Here is a 27,617-nt window from a genome sequence, read left to right as displayed (position 1 = left end):
CAAATATGAGGCTATGCTGGAATCCTAATTCATTCAAACAGTAGCCCAGGGCAACTCTGGACATCAAAACTCATTTTGGATTAGGGAGGAATAAGCCTTGGGTTAATTCTCAGTGTTATGGGATCTTTAGCACCATGTGGATAGAGCCACCAAAGAGATGTGATTTTGGATGCCACACGGTGCTGCCGTGTAGGGATGGAAAGACAAAGATGGAATATTTGGATTTCACAGCCTGAAGAGCAGCACTGTTCTTGGAAAAATCTGTGAGAACAAACACTCCCTCTTCCCCCCCAGTTATTCTCCTACAGCATCAGAAACTGGGATTTGTTGCCAGCACAGAATTCCACCTGCAGTTCAGGAGTGGCTTTGCCTCTTCATTATTCCTTCTGTTGCCTTATTCGGGTTTTTGAGTGTCTTGGAAAAGCAAAGTCATGCTCCATTCCCAATCCTGCATATCCCAAGAGATGTTTGTAGGATCCCAGAATGGTTTGGGTTGGAAGGGACCTTAAAGCCCACCCCATTCCACCCCTGCCATGGCAGGGACACTTCCACTGTCCCAGGCTGCTCCAATCCCCAATGTCCAACCTGGCCTTGGACATTCCAGGGATCCAGGGGCAGCCACAGCTGCTCTGGCAATTCCAGCCCAGCCAGCAATTCCTAATTCCCAAGATCCCATCCATCCCTGCTTTCTGGCAGTGGGAGCCATTCCCTGTGTCCTGTCCCTCTGTCCCTTGTCCCCAGTCCCTCTCCAGCTCCCCTGGAGCTCCTTTAGGTGCTGGAATGTGCTGGAAGCTCTCCCTGGATCATTCAAACCTCTTACACTGCTAAAGCAACTTCTCCCTTCAGTCCAGAGCTGCCCCCAGGATTCCAGAGGGTCCCTCGGCAGGGCCAGCACAGGGACAGTCCCTGCCCTGGGGCTGGGACGAGCCAGGCTGTTGGTGACTCCCTGTTTCTCAAACAAAAACCAGTGAGAAGCTTTCCTCCTTCCACATTTCATCCAGCACACTCCACATGGGGCTTTTTTGGAGATTCCTCCTCTGGATTCCTGCTCTTTGTACTCCCTGGTCCTGCCTGGGAGACCACAGGGATGCAGAGTTTGTGATTCCAGAAATGAGAGTGGGGCAGATGCAGACACACAAATGAACCCAGAGCAATTAGAGCTGCCTCATTCCCACACCTCCCCACACATCCAGCATCCATAAAAGCTCCATTAGGGAAGCCTGCTACGTCCCCGATCTAATTTACTTCATCCAGCAGTTATTTCTGCTCCCTCCTCCTCTCCACACACAATTCCTGGAGCTCTCTGCAGAGAAATGAGAGCGAATTTTGCCTGGGAAGGTGAAAATCTTGGCAAAAGCCGATGCCAGGCTTCCAATTCCTCTTTTCATTAGGCAGCAACCTGCTCCTTTTATTCCAGGATTTGTATCCAGAGGCAGAAGAGATGTCTCTAGTGGTTTCCTGATGCCATCCTCCCCCTCCTAAAAATATCCAATGGAGGCCATTCCTGCAAGATTCCTTTCAAGCACTGTGTGAATTGCTGAGGGGATGGAGCTCCTGCATACCAAAGCTCATGGAAAGCTTTATTCTCCCACACAGGGAAAGGATTTATTTGAGCAGAATGAAAAGGAGACTGAACACCAGACACGTTTCCTCCTGTCCAACTGGGAATTCCAGCCGTCTCAACGATATGTAAATTATATTTGGATTTAATGCAGGCCTGGCTGGAAAAGGGATGAGTCTGAAGAGCCCATCCAGCACATCTGCTCTGGGTGTGCCTGTGGATCCATGGAGCTTCCATGGCTAAGGGTGGGCACAAATCATCCCTGCAATTTTCCCCTGGAATTAATTAGCTATTAAATGGTTTCCTTCCCATTAAAAGAATCCATTTGCTCCACACAAAGCTGGTGTTTTGCTGAAAACAAAAAGACAGCACCTGAAAATAGAAGTGGCTCATCCAGCTGGAAATTGAGGCAACCTCGACTGGATTTTTGCTATTTCTAATTGTCTGGATGTCTCCAGCCATGTTACAGCTTCCATGATGTGCCCAGTTGTGGGATCCTCAGGACAAGAGAGATCTCAAAGAGCTGGAGCATGTCCAGGGAAGGGAATGGAGCTGGGAATGGGGCTGGAGAACCAGGAATGGCTGAGGGAGATGGGAATGGAGAACCAGGAATGGCTGGGGGAGCTGGGAATGGGACTGGAGAATCAGGAATGGCTGAGGGAGATGGGAATGGAGAACCAGGAATGGCTGAGGGAGATGGGAAAGGTCTGGAGAACCAGGAATGGCTGAGGGAGATGGGAATGGAGAACCAGGAATGGCTGAGGGAGATGGGAAAGGTCTGGAGAACCAGGAATGGCTGAGGGAGATGGGAAGGGGCTGAGCCTGGAGAAAAGGAGGCTCAGGGGGGACCTTGTGGCTCTGCACAACTCCCTGAATTCTTGGGAGGGATTTGGGATCTGCTCCAGGGAACAGGGACAGGAGGAGAGGGAACTGCCTCAGGGTGGGCACCAGCAGGAATTTCCCCATGGAAAGGGAGGTCAGGGATTGGAACTGCCCAGGGAGGTTTGGAGTGCCCATCCCTGGAGATGTCCAAGGAACAACAGGATGAGCTTGTCCTGGATTTTCCAGGCAGTAAAGAAATAATTCCAGGTAACCAACAACCAGCAAATTCCACCTGGATGGGACATCAGATCCTCCAAACCCCTGCTGTCCCCAGCTCTGATGGGACACTGAGATCCTGGTGATCCAGCTGGTCTCAATCCACCCTAATCCCAGTGCCAGGCCCGTTGTTAGCACTGTAATTCCTCCTTTATTAGATCCAGGAATATCAATGGCATCGCTGGGAGCCCCCTGAATTCCCATCATTATTCCTTCACTGGAGCTGTGTTCCCCAGCCTGCTGGGATGTTGATCACCACCTCAGCCCACGCTCCAGTGGGATCCATTATTTATCTTATTCCATTTTACAGCGTGGAGTAAATAAATAGCATTAAAGTGCTAAATTTATTCATGGGAATGGGGCTGCGTTTGCATCCCGGAGCCATTCCTTAAATCATGGAAATGCTGTTAATAGGCTGCAATGAAGATGTAAAACATCCATTTTAATATGGCTGTAATAAAGGCAGATTGCAGGAGCTCATGATGACATTTTACACGTGGGGACAGGGACGGTGACACTTTAATATCTCCAATTCCTAGACTCAACTCCATGCCCGAGAGGGCTGTATTAATTATTACAGTGTCATCTCGAAGAAATTCATTCCAGTCGTTATCAGAGGATGCTCATTAAGCAACAATTGCTTGGCTGCTTGAGCAAATCCCACACCCTGGGAGGGGACAGGAGCACGGTGACAACCAGCTGGTGACACATCCAAACCTTTTGTGATGGCACAGTTGGGTGGGACACAAGATCATCTTCACCAGGCAAAGCTGCTGGAGGAGCACCTGGCATCAGTGGGAGGGCTGGGATTGAGTCCTGCAAGGAGTAGGAGCCCGTTTTTTTTACATCTTCAATTCAATTATAAAAGATTTTTGATAAAGGTTTGATTCCTTTAATCAAAACACTGTCCAAGGCCAGGCTGGATGAGGTTTGGAGCACCCTGGGATAGTGGAAGGTATGGAATTGGATGATCTTTTAACATCAAACCCAAACCATTCCATAATTCTGGGATTTATATCAAGTCTACACCTTCTTTAAAATCTCTTCTTATGAATTATAAAACCAAACTAAGTTTCCCCAAACTGATCCAGAGCAAAAACAAAGTGAGAGGAACACCCTGGTCCTTCTGCTGCACCACATTTACTGCAAAGCAAAACTGAGGTCTCCTAAAAAATCCTAAATCTCCTCCTAAATCCTACAAGTCAAAGTTTCCCTGAAATGGACTATTTAAAACTCCCTGTCCTGTGCATGAAGACATTATTAAAATGAAAATATTCAAGAAATGCTGGTCTTGCAAGAATTAGGCACCAGAACCACGGAAACAGAATGGTTTGGATTGGGAGGGATCTTAAAGATATTTCATTCCAACCATGGACACTTGCCCAGGGATACCTCCTGCTCCTCCCCATCCATCCTGGGGAATACACCAGATCCAGAGCACAAAACTGATGTTTCATTTTTCATCTTAATTTTATTTTTAACCTCTAAAAGTCCAATGTTGAAACCAATGCACAGAACGGGTCACTCCACACAAACACCTCCCCTCCCCACCAGCTGCATTCCAGAGCTGTCCTTTAGAGCACATTAATGCTTTGTTTCTTAGGCCATTTTTATTAATTTGTATTATTAAAGCGAGTTTGAAACCAAAAATCAATACACAAGTGCCAAGAGTGTGAGCACAGAATTCAGATAACTGAATTCACAGAGAGGAAAAAAGACAACAAACTGTGTCTTACCAAGGGATGGAAAGTGAAAATTATACCCATTTATTCCTTAGCCAGATTGCTACTTGAATTTATTCATGGGATATAATTATGGATAGCAATCACATTTACTCCTTCAGTCTCAGTTTTGGTTCACAATTAAATTCAGGAGAGGCAGCAAGGAGTGAAATTTAAAGTTTGCCACTACTGAGCCAAACCCAAAGAGAGTGAGCTCTTAATCTGTGTTTCTCTTGTGGGAGAAAACTTCAGCTCAGAGCCAGAACATGGCCAGGATTTTCCAAGATTTGCTCAGAAATGGGCAAGGATCACCCCAAGCACCAGCAGGTACCTCCATCAGAAATTGGATTGAAACAACCAAGAAAACTCCTCCCAAAAACACCAAAAATCAGCCACGCTCTACAGAAGGTTTGCCTTTCACCTGTGTTTGGTGATGGCCACACAAAGTAGAAAATATAATAGAAAAGCAATTTATTAAAGCTAAAGAACAGAACAGACAAAAAAAAAAAACCCAAAATGTGGAAGAGTGGATGGGATGAGAAAGGGATGCATTGGGAATGTGCTGCACACCCATGAGCCAAGCAATGCCGTGACAGAGAGATCCCTCCTGTCCACCTGCAGCCAGGAAAATAAAATTTATGAATGTTAACGTGTTGTTTGGAAAGGTCAGGTCACTGTTTGCTGTGACATGAGTTGGGGGGAAGCAAATCCATCTCAGCACCAGGTCACAGTGGGACAGCAGTGACATTACAGAGAGGAGGATCTGAACCCTTCCCCAAGTGGATTTGATGCTGGGGTAATGTTTGATCCCATTCCTTTCTGCTCTGGTCTCTGGGAGATGGCAGCAAAGTAGCAAAAAGTATAGAAAAATGAATTTTCAGTACAATTGTGGTGTTGATTTATACCCAAATGGGTCAGAAAATAGGAAGAATCCTTAAAAAAAAAAAAAAAAAAGGCAAGATGAAAGTGGGGTGAAATTTCTGGGATTTGTCCACAATGAGCTGTGGAAGAGAAAGAAGGAATTCCTATTAAAACAGGTTTAAAGGTCATTAGGGGAGGGGGGAGTTGGTGCTGCCACTTCAGCTGGATTTGACAACAGGTTCATCTTTCCAAAAGAAATTATAGAAACAGAATTGTAAAGGTTGGAAAAGGCCTTGAAGTCCACCCAGCACCACCATCATGACCTCAATCCACAGGTTTTTTTTGAACATTTCCATGGATGGGACTCCACCATTTCCCTGGGCAGGCAGTTCCAGCACTTGCCAACCCTTATCCCTGGAGAAATTTCTCCTAATATCCAACCTAAACCTCCTCTGGCACAACTCAAAGTTATTTCCTCAAATGTCCAACCAGCCTTGATCTCAAACCTGAAATCCTTTGCTTCCACCCACCCCATCCCCCTTTAGATCTTCTCAGTGGAAGATTCAACCCAAAGGGAAAAGGCAAAACGAGGATTTGATTCACCCAAATTTAGAACAAAAGAAGAGCCACTGATGTCTCAACCCCACAGAGCTCTTCAGCACTTTCTTGCCAGAAGTTTCCCTGTTTTAATTAATTGTTGTGAAATGCAGCCATGAGAAATGAAAATCATCCCCTCTCGCTGTAATATGTGACTTAAAGGATAAAGCATTAAAATGATGATAGTGATTATTCTAATAATAAACTATCCCAATAATTCAAGGAAATGGGGTCGCTTTGGATATTTGACTGGAGAGATCTGAGGAAAAGCTGTGAACTCAGCAAAACCAAAAGCCATGGGACTTAAAGCAAGGAAAATCATTACCCTGAGACTGCCATGGGCTGACTTGAAACAAAAGAGTGTTTCAAAACTTTTTATCAGTATCAGAATCTTCACCTAGAAGACATCATTTGCATGTCATCACATAATTATAACACACACACACACACACGTACTTCATCACTTCCTTGGTGAATGGTGGAATTATGGAAATTCCAGGATCAATGGCAAAAAATCAGCAGTTTTGAACAGCACCCACAAAGCTGCCAGAGTTGACGTGGATGGAAAAGGGGAAGCAGGATAATGAGGCCACGTCCTCTCTGCCATTCATTCCAGGAAGCAGAGAACTGGATCTTGCTCTCCCTTTCAGATGCAACTCAGAAGGTGAAAAAAATCCGTTCACACTCTCCTCACCTCTGGGTGGAATTTGTCTGTGGGAATTCATATTCCCACCTATTTGACATGCAAAGCAAGAGGAAATTTCGCCAAGTGCTTATAAATATCCTGAAGGAAAATGTGCACATTTCATTATCGGCTGAGCTTTGTCCTTGAGCTTCGGATGAGGAGGAGCTGGGGGAGCCCTTGGAAGGCTCAGACCAACCCAGGCTCACCCAACATCAACCCTGGAGCTGCTGGAGAGATTCCAGAGGAATCCATGGAGCTGCTCCAGGGCTGGAGCCAGGCTGGGAGAGCTGGGAATGTTCTCTTGGAGAGGAGAAAATTCCAGGGAGAGATCAGAGTCCCTAAAGGGGCTCCAGGAGAGCTGGAGAGGGACTGGGGACAAGGGACAGAGGGACAGGACACAGGGAATGGCTTCCACTGCCAGAGGGCAGGGATGGATGGGATCTTGGGAATTGGGAATTGCTGGCTGGGCTGGAATTGCCAGCACTGGATCCCTGGAATGTCCAAGGAAAGGTTGGACATTGGGGTTTGGAGCACCCTGGGATAGTGGAGGTGTCCCTGCCATGGATGGGGTGGAATGGGATGGGATTTAAGTCCATTCCAACTCAGCCATTCTGGGATTCTGTGACTGCAGGAAAAAGCTGATTTTCCTCTCACACTAACACAACTCAGCACCTCCCAATAAATAACCTGTGAATATCCATATTTCTAATTCATCCTGCTCTGGATTCCATAAAAACAGACCAGACTGCACCAGTACCGGATTACTGCAGTGATTTCCATTAGAATGAAGAGAATCTGAAAAATCTGATAAATCTCATTTGGGGGTTGTGGCCCAAAACCTTCACAGTGTCCTCAGTGAGAAAATGTCCAAGTGAGAGAATTTTGCACAGAAATACAACCAGAAAAAAAGGGACAGTGACGTGTGAAAAGTGAGGGGCACCATTTTGCTGTGCTTTATAAACAGCTGAACAAAAAGAAAAAAAAAAAAACAAAGCAGGGAAGTGGAAGCACAGGCAGTGATTTTCCAGCTGGGGATTCTCCCTGCTGCAAAAACCTGGAGATGCCAACCCCAAATCTCCATCCCAGCATGACCCAACCCCAAATCCACCCCCCTGAGGCATCCAGGCTTCCCCTCTGAGAGGAATGTGGAATTTGTCTTTCCAAACGAGCTCTGGGTCTGCTGGTGGATCAAACCAGCACTGAGAGATAAAAGAAACAATGGGATGGATTCCACTGATGGATGAATGGAAAAAAAGAAATTTTCCTTTACAAACAAACTGTAGGGTTGCTGAGAAATGAAATTGGATATTGAAAGATGGAAGAAGCAATGGGGAAAAGCTGTGAATTCTGTAAGAATTAAAAATGCCAAGGGAGGGTTGTACATTGGAGGGGAATCTCAGGGATCAGGGGTTTGGGAAGTCTGGGCCTCTCCAGTCCCTCAGCCCATGGGGAAAGAGAGAGGGAAATTGGGATAAAAAGGAGGCTCCAAAAATCGGAGAGATGCCAGGGGAATGTCCCATGGGCTCTCCCTTTATTGGGATAAAGCCAAAAGGACTCCTGTGTCTCCTTTTTGGACACAAACTCTGCTGTTTGTGGGTTCATTTTCCTGTCACCTCCCTCTATAAACCAACACTCTCTGCTAAACCCCGAGTGACACTGGGGTCACCCACCCCACGCCCTGGGCACAAATCCCTGCTGGGATTTTCCAGGTGCTGCAGCAACCCTGGAGCCTGGAACCTCCCTCCTTCCACCCCCTCGGCCACCTCTGGGCTCCCAGAAGGAAGGAAAATCCAGGGAGGGTGGACACGAATGGCCTGTGCCCTCTCTGGGGTCACTTGTCACACGAGGTGGGAATTTCTCCCCTTGGCTTTCTTGTGACCCGGGTGTCACCAATGTCAAAAGATTTACTGTAAAAAGCACCCCCAGGCCACGTTTAAGGTGACTTCCATGCTCTTGTTTTGCTTTTCTTTTTCTCCCCTCAATATATTTTGCTCCCAAAAGAGAATTTTACAGAAATCAAAGTAAAAATGCACACAAAACTCTTTTTTTTTTTTTTTTTTTTTTTACACCTCCCAGCACCGCTGGGTTCATGTTCTCAGCACCACGGTCCCTATTCCATCTCTTTGAGGGAATACCTACAGCTCCTGTGGCTTTCCAAAAAATAAATTAAAAAAAAAAAAATTAACCCTGGAGTTGTTATTGTGCAATTATTTTGCAGAAGTTACATATCAGTGCTAAAATAAAAGAGCAACGAAATGACAAGGCACAGGAGATGGAAGAATTCAAACATATGCTGGAAATGTCACAAACAGCAAAGATCAGAGCAGCAAAAGCCACCAGAAAGAGGCAAAAGCCCCCCCCCTAAAACTGCTAAATATAATTAGGTGTTTAATTAGGAAACCAAAGCATTACTAATAGATGCTTTAAAATTTGGGAATTCAAAGCATAGAAACGAAAGCAAAACCTTTCTATTTCGGGGTGACTTTGTGCAGAAAATGAATCTGTAAAAATAACTTCCCACGAAGCACAGGCTGCCTTGGGCAGCAGCAGCACTTTGAGAATCTGGGGGGGGAAAAAAAAAAAAAAAGTGTAAATAAGGCTCCCAAAATCCACTTCTCATAGTCAGAGGGATAGAAAAGGGATTTATTTAAAGAATCTCCCTCTCAGAGTTCTGCTTCAGTGGTTTTCTATGGAGCAGGGATGTCCTGGAGGAGTTGGGATCACAGATTTATTGTGGCATAGCTTCAGCATGGACCTGGAGCAGAGGAATTGGGGAATTTGAGTCTAAAAAGAATAATTAGGAGGAGGAAAAAGCTCCTGGCAGAGCACAGAACTGAGCCACAAAGTCCTAAATTCACCACTGTTTCACAGCCATAATAATAAAAAAAAAACAAACACGAAAGGGTTAAATTCCAGCAGTTTTGTCCAACGTTGTCCTACTTATTTGAAACAGAGGAAAAATAAAATCACTCCAGTGAAATTCCAAAGGGGGAAACTCCAGTGTGAAGGTCCATGAAGTGACAGCCACTAATGACTTTTGACAATTTGACTTTTTTAATTTTTTTTTTTTTTTTTTTTATCCCGTGTGGATCTGCTGGGAGCTGCCAGCAAAAACCTGGGGGAGGCTCTCTGGAAGTGTCCCCAGGAGGGACAGGGACACACGGACATGGATCATCCCCTGAGCTCTGCTCCTCATTCCTGAGGCTGATTCCAGCCACAGAGAGGCTTTATGGCCCATTAAACTCCATAAAAATTCACTGTCACCCCCAGTTAGCCCAACTGGATTTGGATGAAAAGGAGAGGAAAACCACAGATTTTAAATTGCCTTTGGAATCCAACACCTGAAGGTAAAGCCAAGTCTCCAAGGGGATCTACCTGAGCTTTGGGAACTGGAAAGAATTCCAAGAAAGATTTAATTTCAATTTCTGTTTGAAAGAAGAAAAATGTCACTCTTGTCACAGCACTGGACTTTTCATCTCTCTCTCTTTTTTTTTTTTTTTTTTTTTATGCTAAAATACATTCAATTAGAGGAACAAGTGTTTTTTAAATACTTGGGTTAAAGCATATTCTGGATTTTAGGGAATTTGCAGTGATGTCATTCCCATCATGAGACTACACATGGAGAGAAATAAAAACATAATCAATTTACACCTCCTCATCCAAAATCGAGGCTAAAAATACAGAATTTACACACAAGGCCTTAATTCAGCTTTCATTTGATGCTTTGTCTCCCAAATAAATTCCATCTCTGAGTGGGTTTGATGTCCCAGTGCTGGGTTATTTATCATGGAATTATTGAACAGTTCAGGGTGGAAGGGATCAGCCCATGGCAGGAACGTGTCCAACTATCCCAGAGTGATCCAAACCCCAATGTCCAGCCTGGCCTGGGACATTCCAGGGATTCTCTGGCAATCCCAGCCCAGCCAGCAATTCCTCATTCCCAAGATCCCATCCATCCCTGTGTCCTGTCCCTCTGTCCCTTGTCCCCAGTCCCTCTCCAGCTCTCCTGGAGCCCCTTTATTCCCTGGAATGTTCTGGAAGCTCTCCCTGGATCCTTCCCTTCTCCAGGCTGCCAATTCCCAGCTCTCCAGACCCTGAGCTTGGATCCATCTCCTCTCCAAGCAATTGATGGATCCAGGGCCTTCCCTTGGAATCTCAGCAAACCATGAAGGCTCTCCCTTCCCTTCTCCTCTCTTTTCTCTCCCCATTTTCCATCCCAATCCCTGGCAATGGATTCTGAGTCTCCTGAATCCCAGAATCCTGCACTGCCTTGGCTGGGAAGGGACCTCAAAGCTCATTCCAGGGACACCTCCCAGCATCCCAGGCTGCTCCAATCCTTCCTTGGCCATTCCAGGGATTCTCTGGCAATCCCAGCCCAGCCAGCAATTCCTCATTCCCAAGATCCCATCCATCCCTGTGTCCTGTCCCTCTGTCCCTTGTCCCCAGTCCCTCTCCAACTCTCCTGGAGCCCCTTTATTCCCTGGAATGTTCTGGAAGCTCTCCCTGGATCCTTCCCCTGTCAATATGAACATTCCCAGCTCTCCCAGCCTGTCTCCAGCCCTGGAGCAGCTCCATGGATTCTCCTGGATTTGCTCCAGGTGCTGCTGCTGTTGTCCCCAGGGCAGCTGTGCAGGTGAGGTCTCACCTGAGGGGACACAGGGACAGAATCCCCCTCCCCTGCTGTGGGATCAGCCCAGCACTCGGGGGATTTTGGGTGCCAGTGACATTTTTCCCATCTTAAATGTAACTTTGGGCCAGCAGGGCTGGGAGGAATTTGCAAAGGTGACAGTTCACGCCTGTTAATCCTCACAGAACATTGCCATGAATCAGAATTAATTCCTGCAGCACTAATGGCACCGTGACACCGTGCTTTCATCAAAATCCGACTTTGCTGATTAAACATCTCCAGGAATTTGGTTGTTCTACATCCGAATTATCACAGTAGGTAAAGGTCACACTTCTATTCACGACACTCTGGGGTTTTCTCACTCCCTCTCTCCGTCTTTGCCAGACGAGGCTCAGGCCTGGAGCCAGGAGAATACAAATTTGGGAGCTCGGCCCCCTCCCCTCCCCTGCTCCGTCTGCATCTGCTGATCCATGGGGGTGTGGAGAGGAGGGCAATGCAAATCGGAGCCTCTGCCTCCCCGCAAAGCTGTGCCCCCATTTCCCACTTCTCAGCAGCCTTTCTCACACAGAACCAGGGGCAGCAGCACCTCAGAGAGATTTTTTTTTTTTTTTCCCTCAGCAGAGACAGAATGAATAAAGATCCCAAGGGGATTGACACCAGGAGGCTTTTCTGGATAATGCTTTTATTCAAGGCACACAATGCTTTTCAAACCCTGCACGCTTTGAGGAACTCGGCAAAAGCTTTGATTTATCAGCACTCCAGGCGTGTTGCTTGTTCTGCCAAGATTTTTGGGAAGGTTTAGGGCACTGGAAGAATTTATGGAAGGGCCCAGCACCTTTGTTTTGTTTACCTCACTGAGCTGATTGACATCTATAAATGATATTGTGCTCTCAAGAGCTGCTGCCTTCCATTCAAAGGATTCAGTTCCATTACTTCAAAGATTGTATTTGGAGCATTGTAAAGCTCCCGATGGTGGGTAATTACAACAAATTATCTGAATAATTCTAATACTGCATCTACTCCGTTACAAATGACAACCAGCAATTACACCCATCCCAGCTTTTCAGCAAACTAAACAGAAAAAACCACTTCACTCTTGACCTGGGCGTGCCCATAACTGATAATAAGCACCCATTCTGCTCACTGCAACAATAGTTCTCCATCCTTGACAACTTCTATTTGTTTTTGTGTGGTTTTTTTTATTTTTTAAATTTTTTTTTAACAGGGAAGAGGTGGCAAAAATTTTCCCTAGGAGGCTCCCAAGGGATGCAGATGGGAAAAGTGGGTTTTGTGTGGTGGAATAAACCCACAGGGGATGGGGTCAGCAGTGGGGACAGGGCAGCTGAGGGGAACCCGGATGAACTTTTCCATCAGAAAAAGAAAAAGTTTGGCACCTCTTGCACAGAAGAAAGATTGGCCTGGAGGCAAAAAACACAGAGAGGTTGTGGCTGTTTCTGGATCCCTGGAAGTGTCCAAGGCCAGGCTGGAGCACCCTGGGACAGTGGAAAGTGTCCCTGCCCATGGCAGGGGGTGGCACTGATGAATTTGAACGTCCCTCCAAGCCAAACCATTCCATGATTCCATAATTCCACAACTCCATTCTACTCCAAACACTCAGTGCCACGAAGAACTTGGAATAACAGCTTGGGAAGGAGATGAAACAACACCCGAGGAGCCAGGCAAAACATCAAAATCCCAACGGTAAGAAAAGACAGCCAGCAATCGAGGGATTCCCTGCAATTAATCAACTTTTACTCATTTTTATCAACCATTTTTTTTTCTTTTCAGATGAATGACTGTGCTGCAGGTCCAGTCTGGGAGCACCACGAGAGCAATTCTCCCTCCCATCCCTGAGCCTGGGTGCATCCAGAGGAATGATTGTCTCAGGGACAAACTGCACAACGCCAAGGAATAAAATGAGGAATTATCCCAGGCTCCAGACCTGCCTCCACCTTCTGCAAAGATGTAGCACGAGGGGATGGTTTTATTTCCTCCCTGTAAGATTATAAAGCTTTAGAGGATATAAATTTTTTTCCTGCTCTGTGCAGCAGTTCTGAGTTTCTGGCCATGCAGCAGACCAGGCTGTCACTCATCCACCTCCAAAATCCCCCAGGATTTCCTCTGGGAGAGCTGCTAGAAAATGACACTTGTCAACACTTTCCCCTTCTTGTTGTAATTACTGTTATTTGTACAAGGTCTCCAGTTTTTCTCTGTATAAGGAACAATTCTCTTGTATCCCCTGAATGAGTTCCCTGGCTCAGGTTAAAAAAAAAAAATCAAACTTGGGAAATGCACTTATTTAGGAGCATTATTTCACCTTACAGCGTGTATAAAGCTTTAATTTTATTTTTTTCACTTTGAAAACGTTGTCTCACTGTTACTCCAGAGACAATGAGTTTACTAAAAGTCACCCAAAAAATTATCAAAGTCACCCAAAATTATCAAAGCCACAAAGAACCTGACCACCATCACATTTTCCAGCATGCACAGCACTGCTGGCGTGCATCCACCTCTCCATATTTTTCAGCCTTCAATAAATCAGCTTCCCCCCCCCAAAAAAAAAAAACCCAAATAAGCACAGTGGGTTTGTGTTCCAAAGCATCCTGACATCATTTGGCATCCCAGGCACCACCACTCCATCTTTTTGAAGTATCAGTGCAAGGATTGGTTCCTAAACCATAATAAAGCTTGGAAAAATGAGATGCTGTCCCTCCATGCCTTGTCCCAAATCCTTCTCCAGCTTTCCTGGAGCCCCTTTAGGTCCTCTGAGCTCTCCAGGTGAACATTCCCAGCTCTCCCAGAGCAGAGGGGCTCCAACCCTCTTTGCCACCCCAATAAATTGGATTAAACCCCCCCAGCAGGAGCAGAGTTGTCCCTCTCAGGCTCCTCTCAGCTCTCTTGGAGCTGTCACAGAGCTGTCACATCTCCAGAGCAAATCCATTTGGAAAAATGCAACTTGGAGAGACAAAATTGCAATAAAATGGGAAATGTGGAGCTTCCAACAACAGTGGGAATGTGAGGCTTTCAGTTTTCCCCCATTTATTATAAATCTGCACAGAATTCAGGAGAATTCAACTCCACACTTCATCCACAACTTCTTCCCTGGCAGTTCCAGGATTTCCATGAATTTTGTCTCTGAAAAGTTTGGAAGTTACCAAAGGAAAGGAACTATGGAAGTGCTTTTCAGTGACTTTCCACAAAGTGCAATCCCTGCTGAGCCATCTGAAATTCCAGATTCCTGGGACCCCAAATAACCAAACTAAAGGCCAACTTCTGGCCTGCAAAATGGATTTTGCCTATTCTGCAGATCTCTAAAAGTCAACAGAATCTAAGAGTAAAATTCCTCAGGAACATCCCACCAAAAAGTTATTTTGTGTCACGACCTGGTGCTTGAAAAACTTGTTTTTCCAAGGGTTCACATCCCCTAAAAGGTTTTTCCCAAGGTTCTGCCAGGATTTTCCTTTTGCCACGTGCCCATGAAAATCCTGCAAGTGTTTGTGGAGCCTGAACCAAATAATCCCAATAAAACAGGAATAAATGAGGGTCCTGCACTGTAATATTTAGAATTCAGCAGCTCAGTGTTGAAGGAACTTCAAACCCATTATTTGTAGCTCAGCTCAGGAAAATGAAAAGAGGGGAATAGTTGAAATAAACAGTTCAGATTATCATAAATGAAAATGATACACTTTGAAAATCTCCTTTCTTTCTCTTTCAGCATCTGTGGAGGAAACAGGAATTCACCTCCATGCTCTGAGGGAACAGCTCTGGTTTCCCCAAATCACAACATTTTAAACTGCACAAAAGGTTTTAAAGAAAAAAAAAAACCAAAAAAACCCTGCAAGAACAATCCAGGTAAAACACAAAGCTCAGATCTCCCACCTGAGGTGCCCAATTCCAAGGGAATTCCAGCTCACCACTAAAGAAAACCCTTGAGCTAAACACCACCTCATTGGTGTAAAATACAATAATGACCAAAAAAAAATTAAATTATTAATCTTTCATTGGCTCCATGGGGGATGTGGGGTACAAAAGTCATTCCAGACTTCAGATCTTTGCTTTTAACAGCAAATCCTAAATACAGGAATCACCTTTTTTTTTTTTTCTCATCAAGCAGCAGCTCTCCTGCCTTCAATCAAAAATTCATAAAGCTTGATGAAAGCAACTACAGGCATTGTATAAAAATTTTTAAGGTAATAGTACCATAAAGTGGACTTAAACCACATTGTGTTTTCATCCTTGGATTTCCCCCATTCAGGGAAAACCCTCACTGAGGTGTTTTTTGAACAGCTTCCATAGACAGATTACGAATTTAGAATTTGTCAAGTTCTTTTTCCCTTTTGTTCCACCACAAAAATCAAAGATGTTTTTCTGGTTCTGCCGTGGGAGCTCTTCTGTTGCTCTACAGAATTTTTTTAGCAATGTCAGAGTGTTATTTCCTATATTTGAAACGAAAGTTGGGGCTATTAAAGCAAGTTTAATTATTACTGGAAGATGATTTCTTAACAGCAAAGGAGTTGCTTGAACAGCTCCTGCATGGCAGGATCCCACCTTGTGATGGAAATTAAAAGTGTTTGATAATTCTTGTGGCACTTGGGGATGTGTGGTGGCCTTGGCAGTGCTGGCTGATGGTTGGACTTGATGATCTTGAAGGGTTTTTCCAACCTTAGTGAGTCTTAAACGTGGATCTCAGTGTGGAACTCGGGTTTGTTTTTTTTTTTTTTTCAGGAATTTTGTACCTGAGATGGCTGAATTGAATCGATGGATCCCTTCTGCCCTTCCAGCTTTGCTCAGAACTTCTCTGGCCATGTGGCTGAGCCCTGAGCTGCTCAGGGAATTGGGTGAACTCATCATTTTAGATCCCTCCTCTGTTCCCAAGGAATAAATAAAGAAATCACTGAAAACTCTCACGACATCACCAGTCCCTGTGACAAAATCAGAATCAGAGAGCTCAGCAACACGGGGAAGCTCAATGCTCCTCCATGAAGTGTGGACACACACATTTAGAGAGTTGGGGAATTCCAGCTTGGGAATTCTTTCCAAGCCTGGATTTCTCCTGACTCTCAGCTCCATTCCCAGGCTGACAAGCTGACTGCAGCTTCAGTTAGGGAGGAGTCTCCCAGGGTGAGAACTTGGTGAAAAACAAAATAAAATTCATCATAAAGATTAACCCCTGGTGTCTTTCCCGTGGGACACATCCTGAGGTGCTGTCCCAAGGATGTTTTTCCCAATTGTCCAATAAATTACTGTCCTGTCCTAGCTCCACATAACATAATTTAAAAAACAAGCTGTCCATACAACAAAGTTAACCTTTTTCCCTAAAAAGTCCGTGTGTGTTGTTGTCTTTTCTCTCTCCTTTCAGCACAGTGACCACAATGAAGACACCAGTGAAATGCTGGAGGTAAATTTAAGGTTTTCTAGAGGAGCTGTGGCTGCCCCTGGATCCCTGCAATGTCCAAGGCCAGGCTGGACCAGACTTGGAGCACCTGGGACAGTGAAGGTGTCCCATGGCAGGAGGTGGATCTGGGTCATCTTTAATGTCCCTCCCAACCCAAACCATTCAGTGATTCCATTAAGGAATGAGCTAATCCTGCTTTGTTGGCTCAATGAACACAAGGCCTGTTCCAAGCACCTCATTACCATGGAATTACATTAACACTGTTTTCAGCTATTCAGCCCCAGCTCTTGCAAATGTCAAAATTTCTCTGTTCCTTCAGCTTGTATTTCATCCAAAGGGAAGGAGGAGCTGGAGACATGTGAAATTTCTGACAGGCTGTTGATTTTCCCTTTGGATGAAGCATGTTTGAAAACTCCAAACTTGACTGATCTGCTGAAGCACATTCTCTGACAGACAATATAAAATCAATGCCTCACATATTAAGAGGGTTTGGGGGTTTTTTTTGTTTTTTTTTTTGGTTTTTTTTTTTTGGCGTGTGAGAGTTTTTGTTTGTGTGGGAGGTGGCTGTGGGGGGGCGGGGTGGGGATCACTTTATTTTCTGTCATGGAAAATGAACAGCCTCACCTTAAGGTTTTTATAAACTGTCATCTTTAATCAGACACACACACAGCAAGACTGTCAGCTCTCATAAAGCATCGGGGGGGGGGGGGAAGAAAAAAAAAAAAAAAAAAAAAAGGCACAAAATGTGAAATTGTTCCCCCATCCCTCCCTCCAGTCAGGAGGAAACCTTTCCTTGGCAGTGTCACAACAAGGAGCTCTGCTGAGATGTGTCTTTATCCTTGACTTTGGGAAGGTCTGTCAGGGAGGAGAAGGGCTGGGATTTGCCTGCGAGGATCATCCCATCCCTGCTGCTCACAGACACAAAAGTCACTAAAAGCCTCCAAAAAAAAACACTCATTAAACCTGGGGGCAGGGAGGGAAAACCATTCCCTGGGTAGGTGCCAAATGGTTCCCCTAAGATTCCCATCCAGGCCAGTGGAAGGAGGGGATGAGAAGTTGCACCAGGAGTGGAATTTCTGAAATAAAGTTGGGAATATCCAGGGCCAGGCTCTCCTAGTGGAAAGTGCCCTGTCAATGGTGGGGGAGTTGGAACTAAATGATCTTTAAGGTCCTTTCCTTGTTTCCAGTGTTGAATTTGGGATATTTGGGATATTTCTGGGATAAGGATTGGAGATCTCTTGGTGCTGAGGACAGTGCCCAGCTTGGGGTCACATGTGAGTGTCCAGTTTGGGGTCACTCGTGACAGGAAAGACCTGGAGGGGCTGGAGAGTGTCCAGGGAAGGGAATGGAGATGGGAAGGGTCTGGAGAACCAGGAATGGCTGAGGGAGATGGGAATGGAGAACCAGGAATGGCTGAGGGAGATGGGAATGGAGAACCAGGAATGGCTGAGGGAGCTGGGAAGGGGCTGAGCCTGGAGAAAAGGAGGCTCAGGGGGGACCTTGTGGCTCTGCACAACTCCCTGACAGGAGGGGACAGCCAGGGAATTTTGGGATCTGGGGACAGGGACAGGATGAAACAGCCTCAAGTTGTACCAGAACAGGTTTAGGTTGGATATTAGAGAAAATTTCCTCATGGAAAGGGTGATCAGGCATTGGAATAGATTGTCCAGGAAGGGTTGGAGTTCCCATCCCTGGAGTGTCCAAGGAATTCCTGGAGGTGGCACCCAGGGCTCTGGGCTGGGGACAAGGTGGGGATTGGGCACAGCTTGGAGCTGATGACCTTGGAGGGCTTTTCCAACCTCAGGGATCCTGGGAATTTGTGATCTCCTGATCTGAGCCTGGTCTGTCTCACCACAGACAATCCCCATCTCCCTGCCCCTACCTTGCAGAAGCAAGAATTCCATTAACTAAGTGATATCTTCCCACCTTTTGAAGGGGATCTGTTGAAATGTAAGACCTGATGAAATCTGCAGGAGTTCTTTCACTCCCTTTAAAACTTTCCAAATCATGTTTCCTGTGCACTTAACAGCACCTCTGATTTTTTTTTTTTTAATATTTGCCCTGATCCTCTGCACATTACTCAGCCTCAAACACAAACTTCAGGTAGTCAGCGTTCTAACTCCCCTCTCCCAGCTTGTCAGCCTTATTGATTTCTCTGAAATCAAGTATTTTAGGTTTGATTCAGAAAGCTGAAGGCATCAGCTCTCATTATTTAGCACTATTTGTGCCACAGGAGGACTTGACATTTTCCGTCTACTTCACTAACAATAAATAACCCTTAGACTTCAAAATGCCACATATTTTTCTTAACCTATTTGCTGTGATTTAGCATAGTTTAAATGTTACAAACTCATCTAATTTTCACACTCCTTTTGCTTCCCTAAACCCACAGTCCCTATATTATCAAGTATTAATTTTATAGTGTGTAGCTACGAGATATTACAGCATATTTTAAAATAAAACGAGATGATTATTATTATTATTATACTGAAAGGGGTTACTGGTGAGATACACAGGGGCTCTGAGTTACAAACTGAGTTTTAGATCAGTCTAGTGATGTAGTTTTTTAACATCAGCAGCAGCTGATGCTCGAAGACCAAAAAATTTTGATGTCCCATGACAACTTTGCTGTCCCTTCCCAACATTTTCAAAATAAGCAGCATTTCAATTCTACATCCAGCACCTTTTATCTTGACATATCCCGAATTCAACAGCAGCTTGACAGGATTATTCCCATAAAACATCCCTGCTCTGCTCGTGCACCTGGCTGGAGGCACATGTCCTGCACCTTGTGCACTCCCCTGCCAAGGACAGAGAATTCCTGGGACCTGGAACTTTTCTCCATCAGCAGCTCAGAGCCACCAGTGGAGAGGAACATTCTGATATCAACAGGCAGAAAAAGTCCATCAGCACCCTCTCTGACTAGTCCCTAAAGGATTTTTTAATTTAATAACAGAATAATCCCTCTTTGATTTGCATTAAAATAAATGGAAGAAACAGTTCAATCCAAATTTGCTTTCAAGTGAGAAGCCCACTGCTTTCAGTGACGGGAAAAGGAATAAATAAAAAAAGGAGCGTTTTATTTTAAATGAGAATGGCAAGCTGCTGCTGCTCTCTTCCCCCCACTCCCATCAATCCCAAACAACAAGAGGCAGAAAACTTTGCAGTGCCCTGGACACACCCCAGAGACTTCAGCCCCAGTCTCTGCATCCCAAACAAGGTTAGACGTGGCAAATCGGCAATTCTGCTTCTCCTCCATCCCTGTGGGATTTTTCCTACCCCAACACACCAATTCTTCGTTTTTCTCTTTCTCTCCAGACTCTCAGGACGCCACTGGCACATCCCACCTGGCAGAGGGGAGATGCCACCAGACCCCGTGGAGACCCAAAAGGTGCCAGGACAATTGCACTGCTCCTCCCCAAAGCCACGTCCTGCTGGGATGTGACTCCTCCTTCCCGACCAACGAGCACTTGGCTTTCTCCTCCATCCTCCAGCCCTTTTAATTGCTGCTTGATCCTAATGAAGTGTGGCTGATGGTGATGAATGGAAACCCTCCTGGCTGCTGCTCTTGCCTCAGCACCACCATCCATCCCCTGCATCTCCCACCCTTCCCCTTCCTCCCCCTCCAGCCTCGAGACTGCAGACATCTGCTCCTCAATTGTCTGGTAATAAACACACTCTATAAAGCATATGTAAAACGATTATTACCCCGAGGAGCCAAGTGCCTTTCAAATATGCCAGCTGAAACAAATAAACATTAAAAAAAAAAAAAAAAAAGAAAAAAAAGACATAAAAAAAAATTCCCCACCAAACAAATGGTACGACAGACATCGCTCAGGCTGTTCCAGATTCCAGAATGAAGAGCTTTGGGATGGCTCCTGTGATTCCTTCTTCCAAAGGAAGATGTTTTTTTCCTCAGCCCAGTTAACTCCAGTGCTGGTTGCCAGCAAAGGATGGAGGTAAAAACTGGACTCCTTTGGTGACTTTTATACTTTGGCACCTCCCACGAAATGTAATTAAGGAGAATCAGAGGTGGGCTCTGCCTCAATTTCTAAGTGCAATTAGCTTCCAGATGTAGTTAGGAAAACCTATTCCCAGGAATCACCTCCTCTAGAACACCCACTTGTCTCTCAGAAATGCACTCTTCGTTTATTCTGTGTGTGTGGTGGTGTCATTAAGTGCTGGTAATTAATCTGGGCCTTGGTGTGTCTCAATTGTCCTTGTGGAAATTAGGGACCCACATCCTGAGCAACACAAATCTCACTTCCCAACCATGGCTCCCTGCTCTGAAGGAATTCAAAGGCAAGGAAAGCTCTGAAAACCATTTTTAGCTATTTTTCCTTACACTGCCCATGGTTTTAATTAAGAGTTTCCCGAAATTTTGGTCATTTTGGGAATGGGTTCGTTTGCACCTCTCCTAAAGTCTGACCCCGTGTTCTTCAAGAGGATCTGGATCCAAGTTCCACCCTCAGTTTGTAAATAAAAAAAAGGATTAAAAAATGGCTTTATGAGCAGCAAATCTGTCCCTGTGCTGGTGCAGCTGTGATGTGATCAGCACTGACACTTCTCACAGCAGGAGCACAAAAGGGAGAAGTTCCCACTGATGAGTGGGAATGCTCTGCTTCCAACTCTCCCCTCACCATTTCAGGGCTGAGTTATATTTTAAAGCCATCACTTTATGTGGTGCTCAGGCTTTAAATCAACCCCACCAGGGTCTGGTTTCTCAGTCATGCAGTTTGTTTAATACTTTCAGAAGCACTCAGCTGTCTGATAAAATCAGCCAGTCCATGCAGTGCTGAAGTTCCTCTGGCAATGTATTTATGGGACTTTGATAAAAACAAGGGGGAAAAAAAAAACCAAACAAACCCTTGTAAATAAAATATTGATCATTTGAATTCAAACCAGATCTATTTCCTGCATGTACAAGGGACGGGGATGAAAGATGAGGAGGGAAGGTCATAAAGAACCTCAAAAAGGAAAATAAAACAGGTGGAAACTTCACAGCTCTGCAGGAATTACCTCCAGGAGAGCTGGACATTTAAAACATGAAAAGGGCAACAAGGATCTAACCAAGACATGATCATTTTATGATTCCACGTGCCAGAAATTACTGCAATTGCTTCAATATTTTAGTAAATTCACCTCTCTGAGCATTTCAGCTGCTGGTGGGACAGGCCATGGCTATCCCAGCAGGAACAGAATTCCCTGTAGGGAATTACTGCCAGCTAAAGAAACCCTGTGATCATCCCAGATTCTCTGCATCCCATCCATCCCTAAATCATCACGAGTTCAACCTCTCAGCACATTCCCCGAGTCCAACATTGAAATGAATCAAATCACATTCAAATGGTTTTTACAGCCCTCTCCTACCCCCAAATTCTCCCATCCCGCAGGGAGAAAAGGGCAAACTGGGTCATTCCACGTTTTCCTTCTTTTTCCTGCAGTTATTGATGAAATCCTCAATGCAAGGGAGTGAAGATGTTGCAGGTGGTTGGCATGAAAACCACGCTGTACACAGATACCTTCATCTCCGTGCAATTATTTTTTATGAGGCAAATGATTTCTCCTGCCTGACTTGCAGGCTGGGAATGCAAAGTGAAGTGTTTGGGAGAAGTGCTATTTAAAGCAGAGCACTTGTGTTTCACTCAGATGGGAGGAAAAAAAAAAAAAAAAAAAAAAAAAAAGGGGGGGGGGGAAAATAAAGCAGGAAGGCAAAGAGAAAGAATTTCAATCAATGGGAAAGATCTCATCAATAAAAACAGGAGCTTCACCACCCCCTGGGCTTGCAAGATGCCTGTAAATTCATTAATGATTTAGGAATTGAAGTCCACATCATCATAGTCACACCCTGAAGAGCATTGAATTTCAGTTGTCCATCTTTTCCCATCATGAAATAGCTGAAAACTAGAAATCCTCCTGTAGCAAATTTACCTCTAGCACATTTCTTCAGTTTAAGAGAGACAGAGGTGGAAATGAAATGTGCTTATGGAATTCTCCACTTTGTTATGCAGCAAGAAATAAACTCTTTTTTCAAGGCAAGATCTTGCACACCATTGCACCACAGGTCAGGATTTCTCAAGATTATTCAAATTTCTGCTGTTGTGACACCAGAAATTTAGATTTGGAGGAATTTATGCCTTTTCCAACTGTGTTTTCAAGTCCTGAGAAGTCACAAATCAGCCCAGCTCTCAGCCATGGAGGTGTCAGGAGGAGATTCCTTCCTCTGGGGATCAGATTCCAATTATTTTTTATGACTATTTTCTGGGAAATGCTCTCCAAAGGTGCTGGGAAAGGCCATGCCTGGGGAGAAGGGAAATCCCTTCCAGGATAAAAGAGGTGGGAGGTTGACTTGAACCAGGACAAACATTGTATTTCCACAAAACCAACAGGACAAACTGTTAGAAAAGCAGCAAAATTCAAATATCAGAGGTGAATGATAGAGTGAGAAGAGGTTTATTAAAAGCTTGCTCTGTTTAAAGTTCCAGCTGTGACAATTTGAATCCTTTTTCATTTTAATTCCTGGCTCACTCTGGATCAGGAATTAATTTGCAGTCCCCAGCCCACAGTGTTTTATCAATGAACTCACCTTGCAGTTCCACTTTTTAATAAGCACAAAGAAGAGCAAGAATCAATTTTTGGCAGGTTGCAAATAAACTTCACCCAACTCAGGTCAATAAATGACATTGGTCAGTGACACAGGGTCACCCAGACAGGAAATCCCACCTGACATCACAGTTCAGTTTGAAAAAGATTTAAAAACATTGTCAAGTTTGTTTTTTTTTGTTTTTGTTTTTTTCCACACAACAACTTTACAACGTCAACAACTTCAGAGCAACCCCTTTGCTCTGGCATCTCAGAACTGGAACGTGCCCAACATCCCCACAAATCAGAATTGAATTCGACTTATTTTAATTCTTTGCAGCTGTAGGAATGTGCAGATTTTACCTGAGCAGGGGGTGGAAGATGATGGTGATGTTCCTGGCTCCTGGTTTGCAGACAAACTTGGACCCACCACCTTCAATTAAATTATCATCTGGTCCTCCTGGAAAATAACGTGGAACAAAGTTGTCTAACAGCCCTTGATTTTCAGACAGCAAGTGATAATTAAACATTTAGCAAGCCATAATTAAACAGGAATTAAATGCTTCTTTCCTGCAAGATCAGTAATTAACGTGAAGCTCTGCTCTCTGTGCCCTCCCCAAGCTCTGCCAGGGCAGAGGCAACACTGCAGGTGGTGACTGGAGGTGATTTTGGGCTCCTTGTCCCAGAATTAGGGACATTTTGGCACAAAATCCACCAAATCCAGGTGCTTCACCCCGGGTGACAAACACCCAACCCCTTGGCCACGTGGCTCAGGTGTGTTTTGAAGCCCACAGTGCTTGGAAAAGGCCTGGAGAGCAGAAATCCCCAGAATTTTCCTGCTTGCAAGTGCTGCACTTCTGAGAGGGGATGGCACAATTGCAACCATGGTCTGGGATGACATTTTAACTCATTTATTGTATTTATCATGTATTTAGCAATACTGGCTCTCCCAGGAGTTCATTCCCAGCTCTTTTTCTTGGAATTCCTGTGTGGAACTTTCCCTTCTCTGAGTTCCACCTGGGTACAAACGGGCTCTCAGCTACAGGAAAAAGGAATTTGCAGAGTTTGGCAGCAAAACACAACTGAGGGAACATCATTTACACATCACAGCCTGCAGGGTTTGGAGTGGCCATAAAACCTGAGCAGTGCCACTGTGTCACCCCAAAACGACACCCACAGGCAGCTCCTGACACCAAAGTACCTAAAATTTGGATACTGGGAGAGAAAAGAGAGGGGAGGGGAAAAACAACAACTTCCTGAAAGCTCTGACAGCAACAAAGTCCACATGGAAGCATTCCTGAAGAAAAAATCTTTAGGACAACAGGTCAGACACCCCACACATAAACAAATCATCATGGAATGGTTTGGGCTGGAAGGGACCTCAAAGCCCACCCAGTTCCAATCCCATGGGGACACTTTCCACTATCCCAGGGTGCTCCAAGCCCTGTCCAACCTGGCCTTGGACACTCCAGGGATCCAGAGGCAGCCACAGCTGCTCTGGGAATTCCAGCCCAGGGTTTCCTCCAAAAGGAACTTGGGCGAAGTTTGAATATCCCAGGTGTTATCAAACCCTTTCCATGTGAGCTCTCCTTAAAGAGTGATAATAAATAATAAATACAGAAGCCAATCACGTTATTGGGACAGCTTTAGAGGCAGGGGAATGACAAAAGTTTTGAAATCCAAACTACCCCAGCAGGTCACTGAAGTTTTTGACCCTGACATCTCCCCTGTCTCCAAAACAAAAAGGATTTCTCCAAATGGGAAAGAGGAGCAACACAACTGGTGAGGAAGCAACTCCAACTTTCTTTTCCAAGGGAATTTTATGTGCTTTAGGACAATCAATCTGCAGAAAAAGCTCTGTGGTGACTGAATTTATTTGACCCTTCTGCAAGGGCTGAGTAGGTCACCAACATCTCAATAATCCCTCTAGGTCAGGAGTGCTTCCTACAAGAATTCCCATAAATTCCAAGATGTGAATGTAAAAGCTCCAGCACTGGATTCCCCATGGAGTGGGAGATCCTGGGAAAGTGGAATTCTGCAGCCACAACATTTCCAGAGCTGACTCAGCTCCTCAAATGAGCCCTGAGCCCACAGAGCTCCTTGATAATTCCTAACACATGGACTTGGGAAGCACCAAGCAACTGAGGACACAGTTGTTTAAAACTTTCTGATGGTATTTAAAAAAAAAAAAAAAAATCCAAGATTTTCAGTTTGAAGAGTGAACTCTCACAACGTGGCAGTTTAATCGGGGAAGAAAAGAGGCACGAGTTCAAGGAAAAGAAAATTATTCACTTCCCCTGTTAATGTCAGATCCTGCAATTTCCAGTGGGCTCTGTGGTGTCTGAAGAGAATTATTGGAGAAGCCAGCCAAGCATGAGCTGCTGAGGCAGGGATGAGGAAATGCAGGCTCCAATTAAGAGAGGGGTGTTATTCTTGTTCCATCAAGTCACCCTGCACTAATCAATATTATTGACTGGGATGAACTGCACGGTGAGGAATAAAACAATCTGTCTGATCTGCTGGGCCAGATGATGATGGATTTGAGGAAACAGAAGCCTGGCACTGAGAGAAAAATGTGCTTTTACATCTCCTCCATCAATAATCGTGGGTGCTCTGCAGGTAGGTGAAGGCTATGGGGTGGGGGGAGAAGGAATTTTGTTTGTATTTGAATATTTTACCCCAAAAAAAGATGCTGAGGGGTAAATTTTATTCCTGGTGATGCTTTGGACATCCCAACTACACAGCAGTGCAATTTTAATGCCACTGCTCCTCCCACCTTCACTGTTCTAAACACTGGAGTTTTGTTGTGGAAGAAAATGCCCAAGTGGGGAGTGAAGGATTCTTTCCCTGAGAGTTGGAGATCTCCACTGGGGACTGTCTGCCTGTATCAAGGTGTGAAATGTGTTATTTACATGGACCACCCACGATTTTTCCACTGAAGCCAATTCCCTGTGCTGGAGAGCCACCAACATCTCCATAAAAATAAATCAGGAATATTCCTCCATCCTGATTGATTCTACCAAGAGCATTTCCTGCAGGGAGGTGAAGGATTTTTTCATCCACACAACCCAAAACTGGCAGCTCTGCAGGAAACAGGGAGAGGAGAATCCCAGAATGGTTTGGGTGGGAAGGGACCTCAAAGTCCATCCAATTCCAACCCTTGCATGGGCAGGGACACCTTCCATGGACCAGGCTGCAGTGGAAGGAAGGTCCAGATAAATCCATGGAGCTGCTCCAGGGCTGGAGCCAGCCTGGGAGAGCTGGGGGTGCTCAGCTGCAGATGGGAAGGATCCAGGGAGAGCTTCCAGCACATTCCAGGAATACAGGACACAGGGAATGGCTTCAGATTGGGAAAGGGGAGATTTGGGAATGAGGAATTGCTGGCTGGGCTGGGATTGCCAGAGAATCCCTGGAATGGCCAAGGAAGGATTGGAGCAGCCTGGGATGCTGGGAGGTGTCCCTGGAATGAGCTTTGAGGTCCCTTCCCAGCCAAGGCAGTGCAGGATTCTGGGATTCAGGAGACTCAGAATCCATTGCCAGGGATTGGGATGGAAAATGGGGAGAGAAAAGAGAGGAGAAGGGAAGGGAGAGCCTTCATGGTTTGCTGAGATTCCAAGGGAAGGCCCTGGATCCATCCATTGCTTGGAGAGGAGATGGATCCAAGCTCAGGGTCTGGAGAGCTGGGAATTGGCAGCCTGGAGAAGGGAAGGATCCAGGGAGAGTTTCCAGAACATTCCAGGGAATAAAGGGGCTCCAGGAGAGCTGGAGAGGGACTGGGGACAAGGGACAGAGGGACAGGACACAGGGATGGATGGGATCTTGGGAATTGGGAATTGCTGGCCGGGCTGGGATTGCCAGAGAATCCCTGGAATGTCCCAGGCCAGGTTGGACATTGGGGCTTGGATCCCCTGGGACAGTGGGAGGTGTCCCTGCCATGGGATTGGAGCTGGATGAGCTTTCATGTCCCTTCCAGCCCAAACCATTCCATAATTCCATGAGGAGTGGAAATAATGCCTTTTTTCCTCTCCTTATCAATGCCCAGCAGAGATCAAATCTGGAGCCTCTCAAACCAGAGCTGAGCTGGAAAATTCTGCACTGCTGGTGTGTCCAGGAAAATATCCCAAAATTCCCCATCCCTCTCTCGTTGTTGTAGCAGTTTCCTCTCAGGAGCTCAGTTTGCTGCTTTAATCTGCCCGGGAATAAAATATGAAGAACAAAAGAAAAATAAAGAAAACTTGAAGTGAAATTTGTCACAGAGTTAATGACACCCTCCTGCCGTGCTGGCAATGAAGTGTGCCCACCTGAATGTCACTGCAAGTGGTGACAGAGACAGGGCCATTAGTGACAGAGCTCGATGTGTCTGAAATGGAGCCTAAAATGTCAGACTTCAACATGAAAAAGGAGATGAGCAGGGAAACTGGAACCTCTGCAGGTGCTGAAAGTCAGAATAAACATGAGGAGAGTTTGAGTTTTCCATCCTGCTTGGTTAA

At 45.3% G+C, this 27,617-nt stretch overlaps 1 protein-coding gene across 1 annotated transcript in view; it reads right to left on the bottom strand.

Annotated features, from left to right (window-relative positions):
- EXOC4 (exocyst complex component 4) overlaps positions 1-27,617 on the bottom strand; it is a 309,923-nt gene that overhangs the window by 133,806 nt on the left and 148,500 nt on the right. Inside the window, exon 10 of the mRNA XM_088165994.1 lies at positions 23,491-23,587. Within this exon, the coding sequence (XP_088022120.1) occupies positions 23,491-23,587 (97 nt within the window). The remainder of the gene's footprint in view (positions 1-23,490; positions 23,588-27,617) is intronic.

This window comes from Sturnus vulgaris, chromosome 5 (genome assembly GCF_052056855.1).
Source record: "Sturnus vulgaris isolate bStuVul1 chromosome 5, bStuVul1.hap1, whole genome shotgun sequence".
Classification (NCBI taxonomy): domain Eukaryota; kingdom Metazoa; phylum Chordata; class Aves; order Passeriformes; family Sturnidae; genus Sturnus; species Sturnus vulgaris.
Note: the sequence above shows the minus strand (reverse complement) of the source record. Positions and strands in the feature narration are given on the sequence as shown.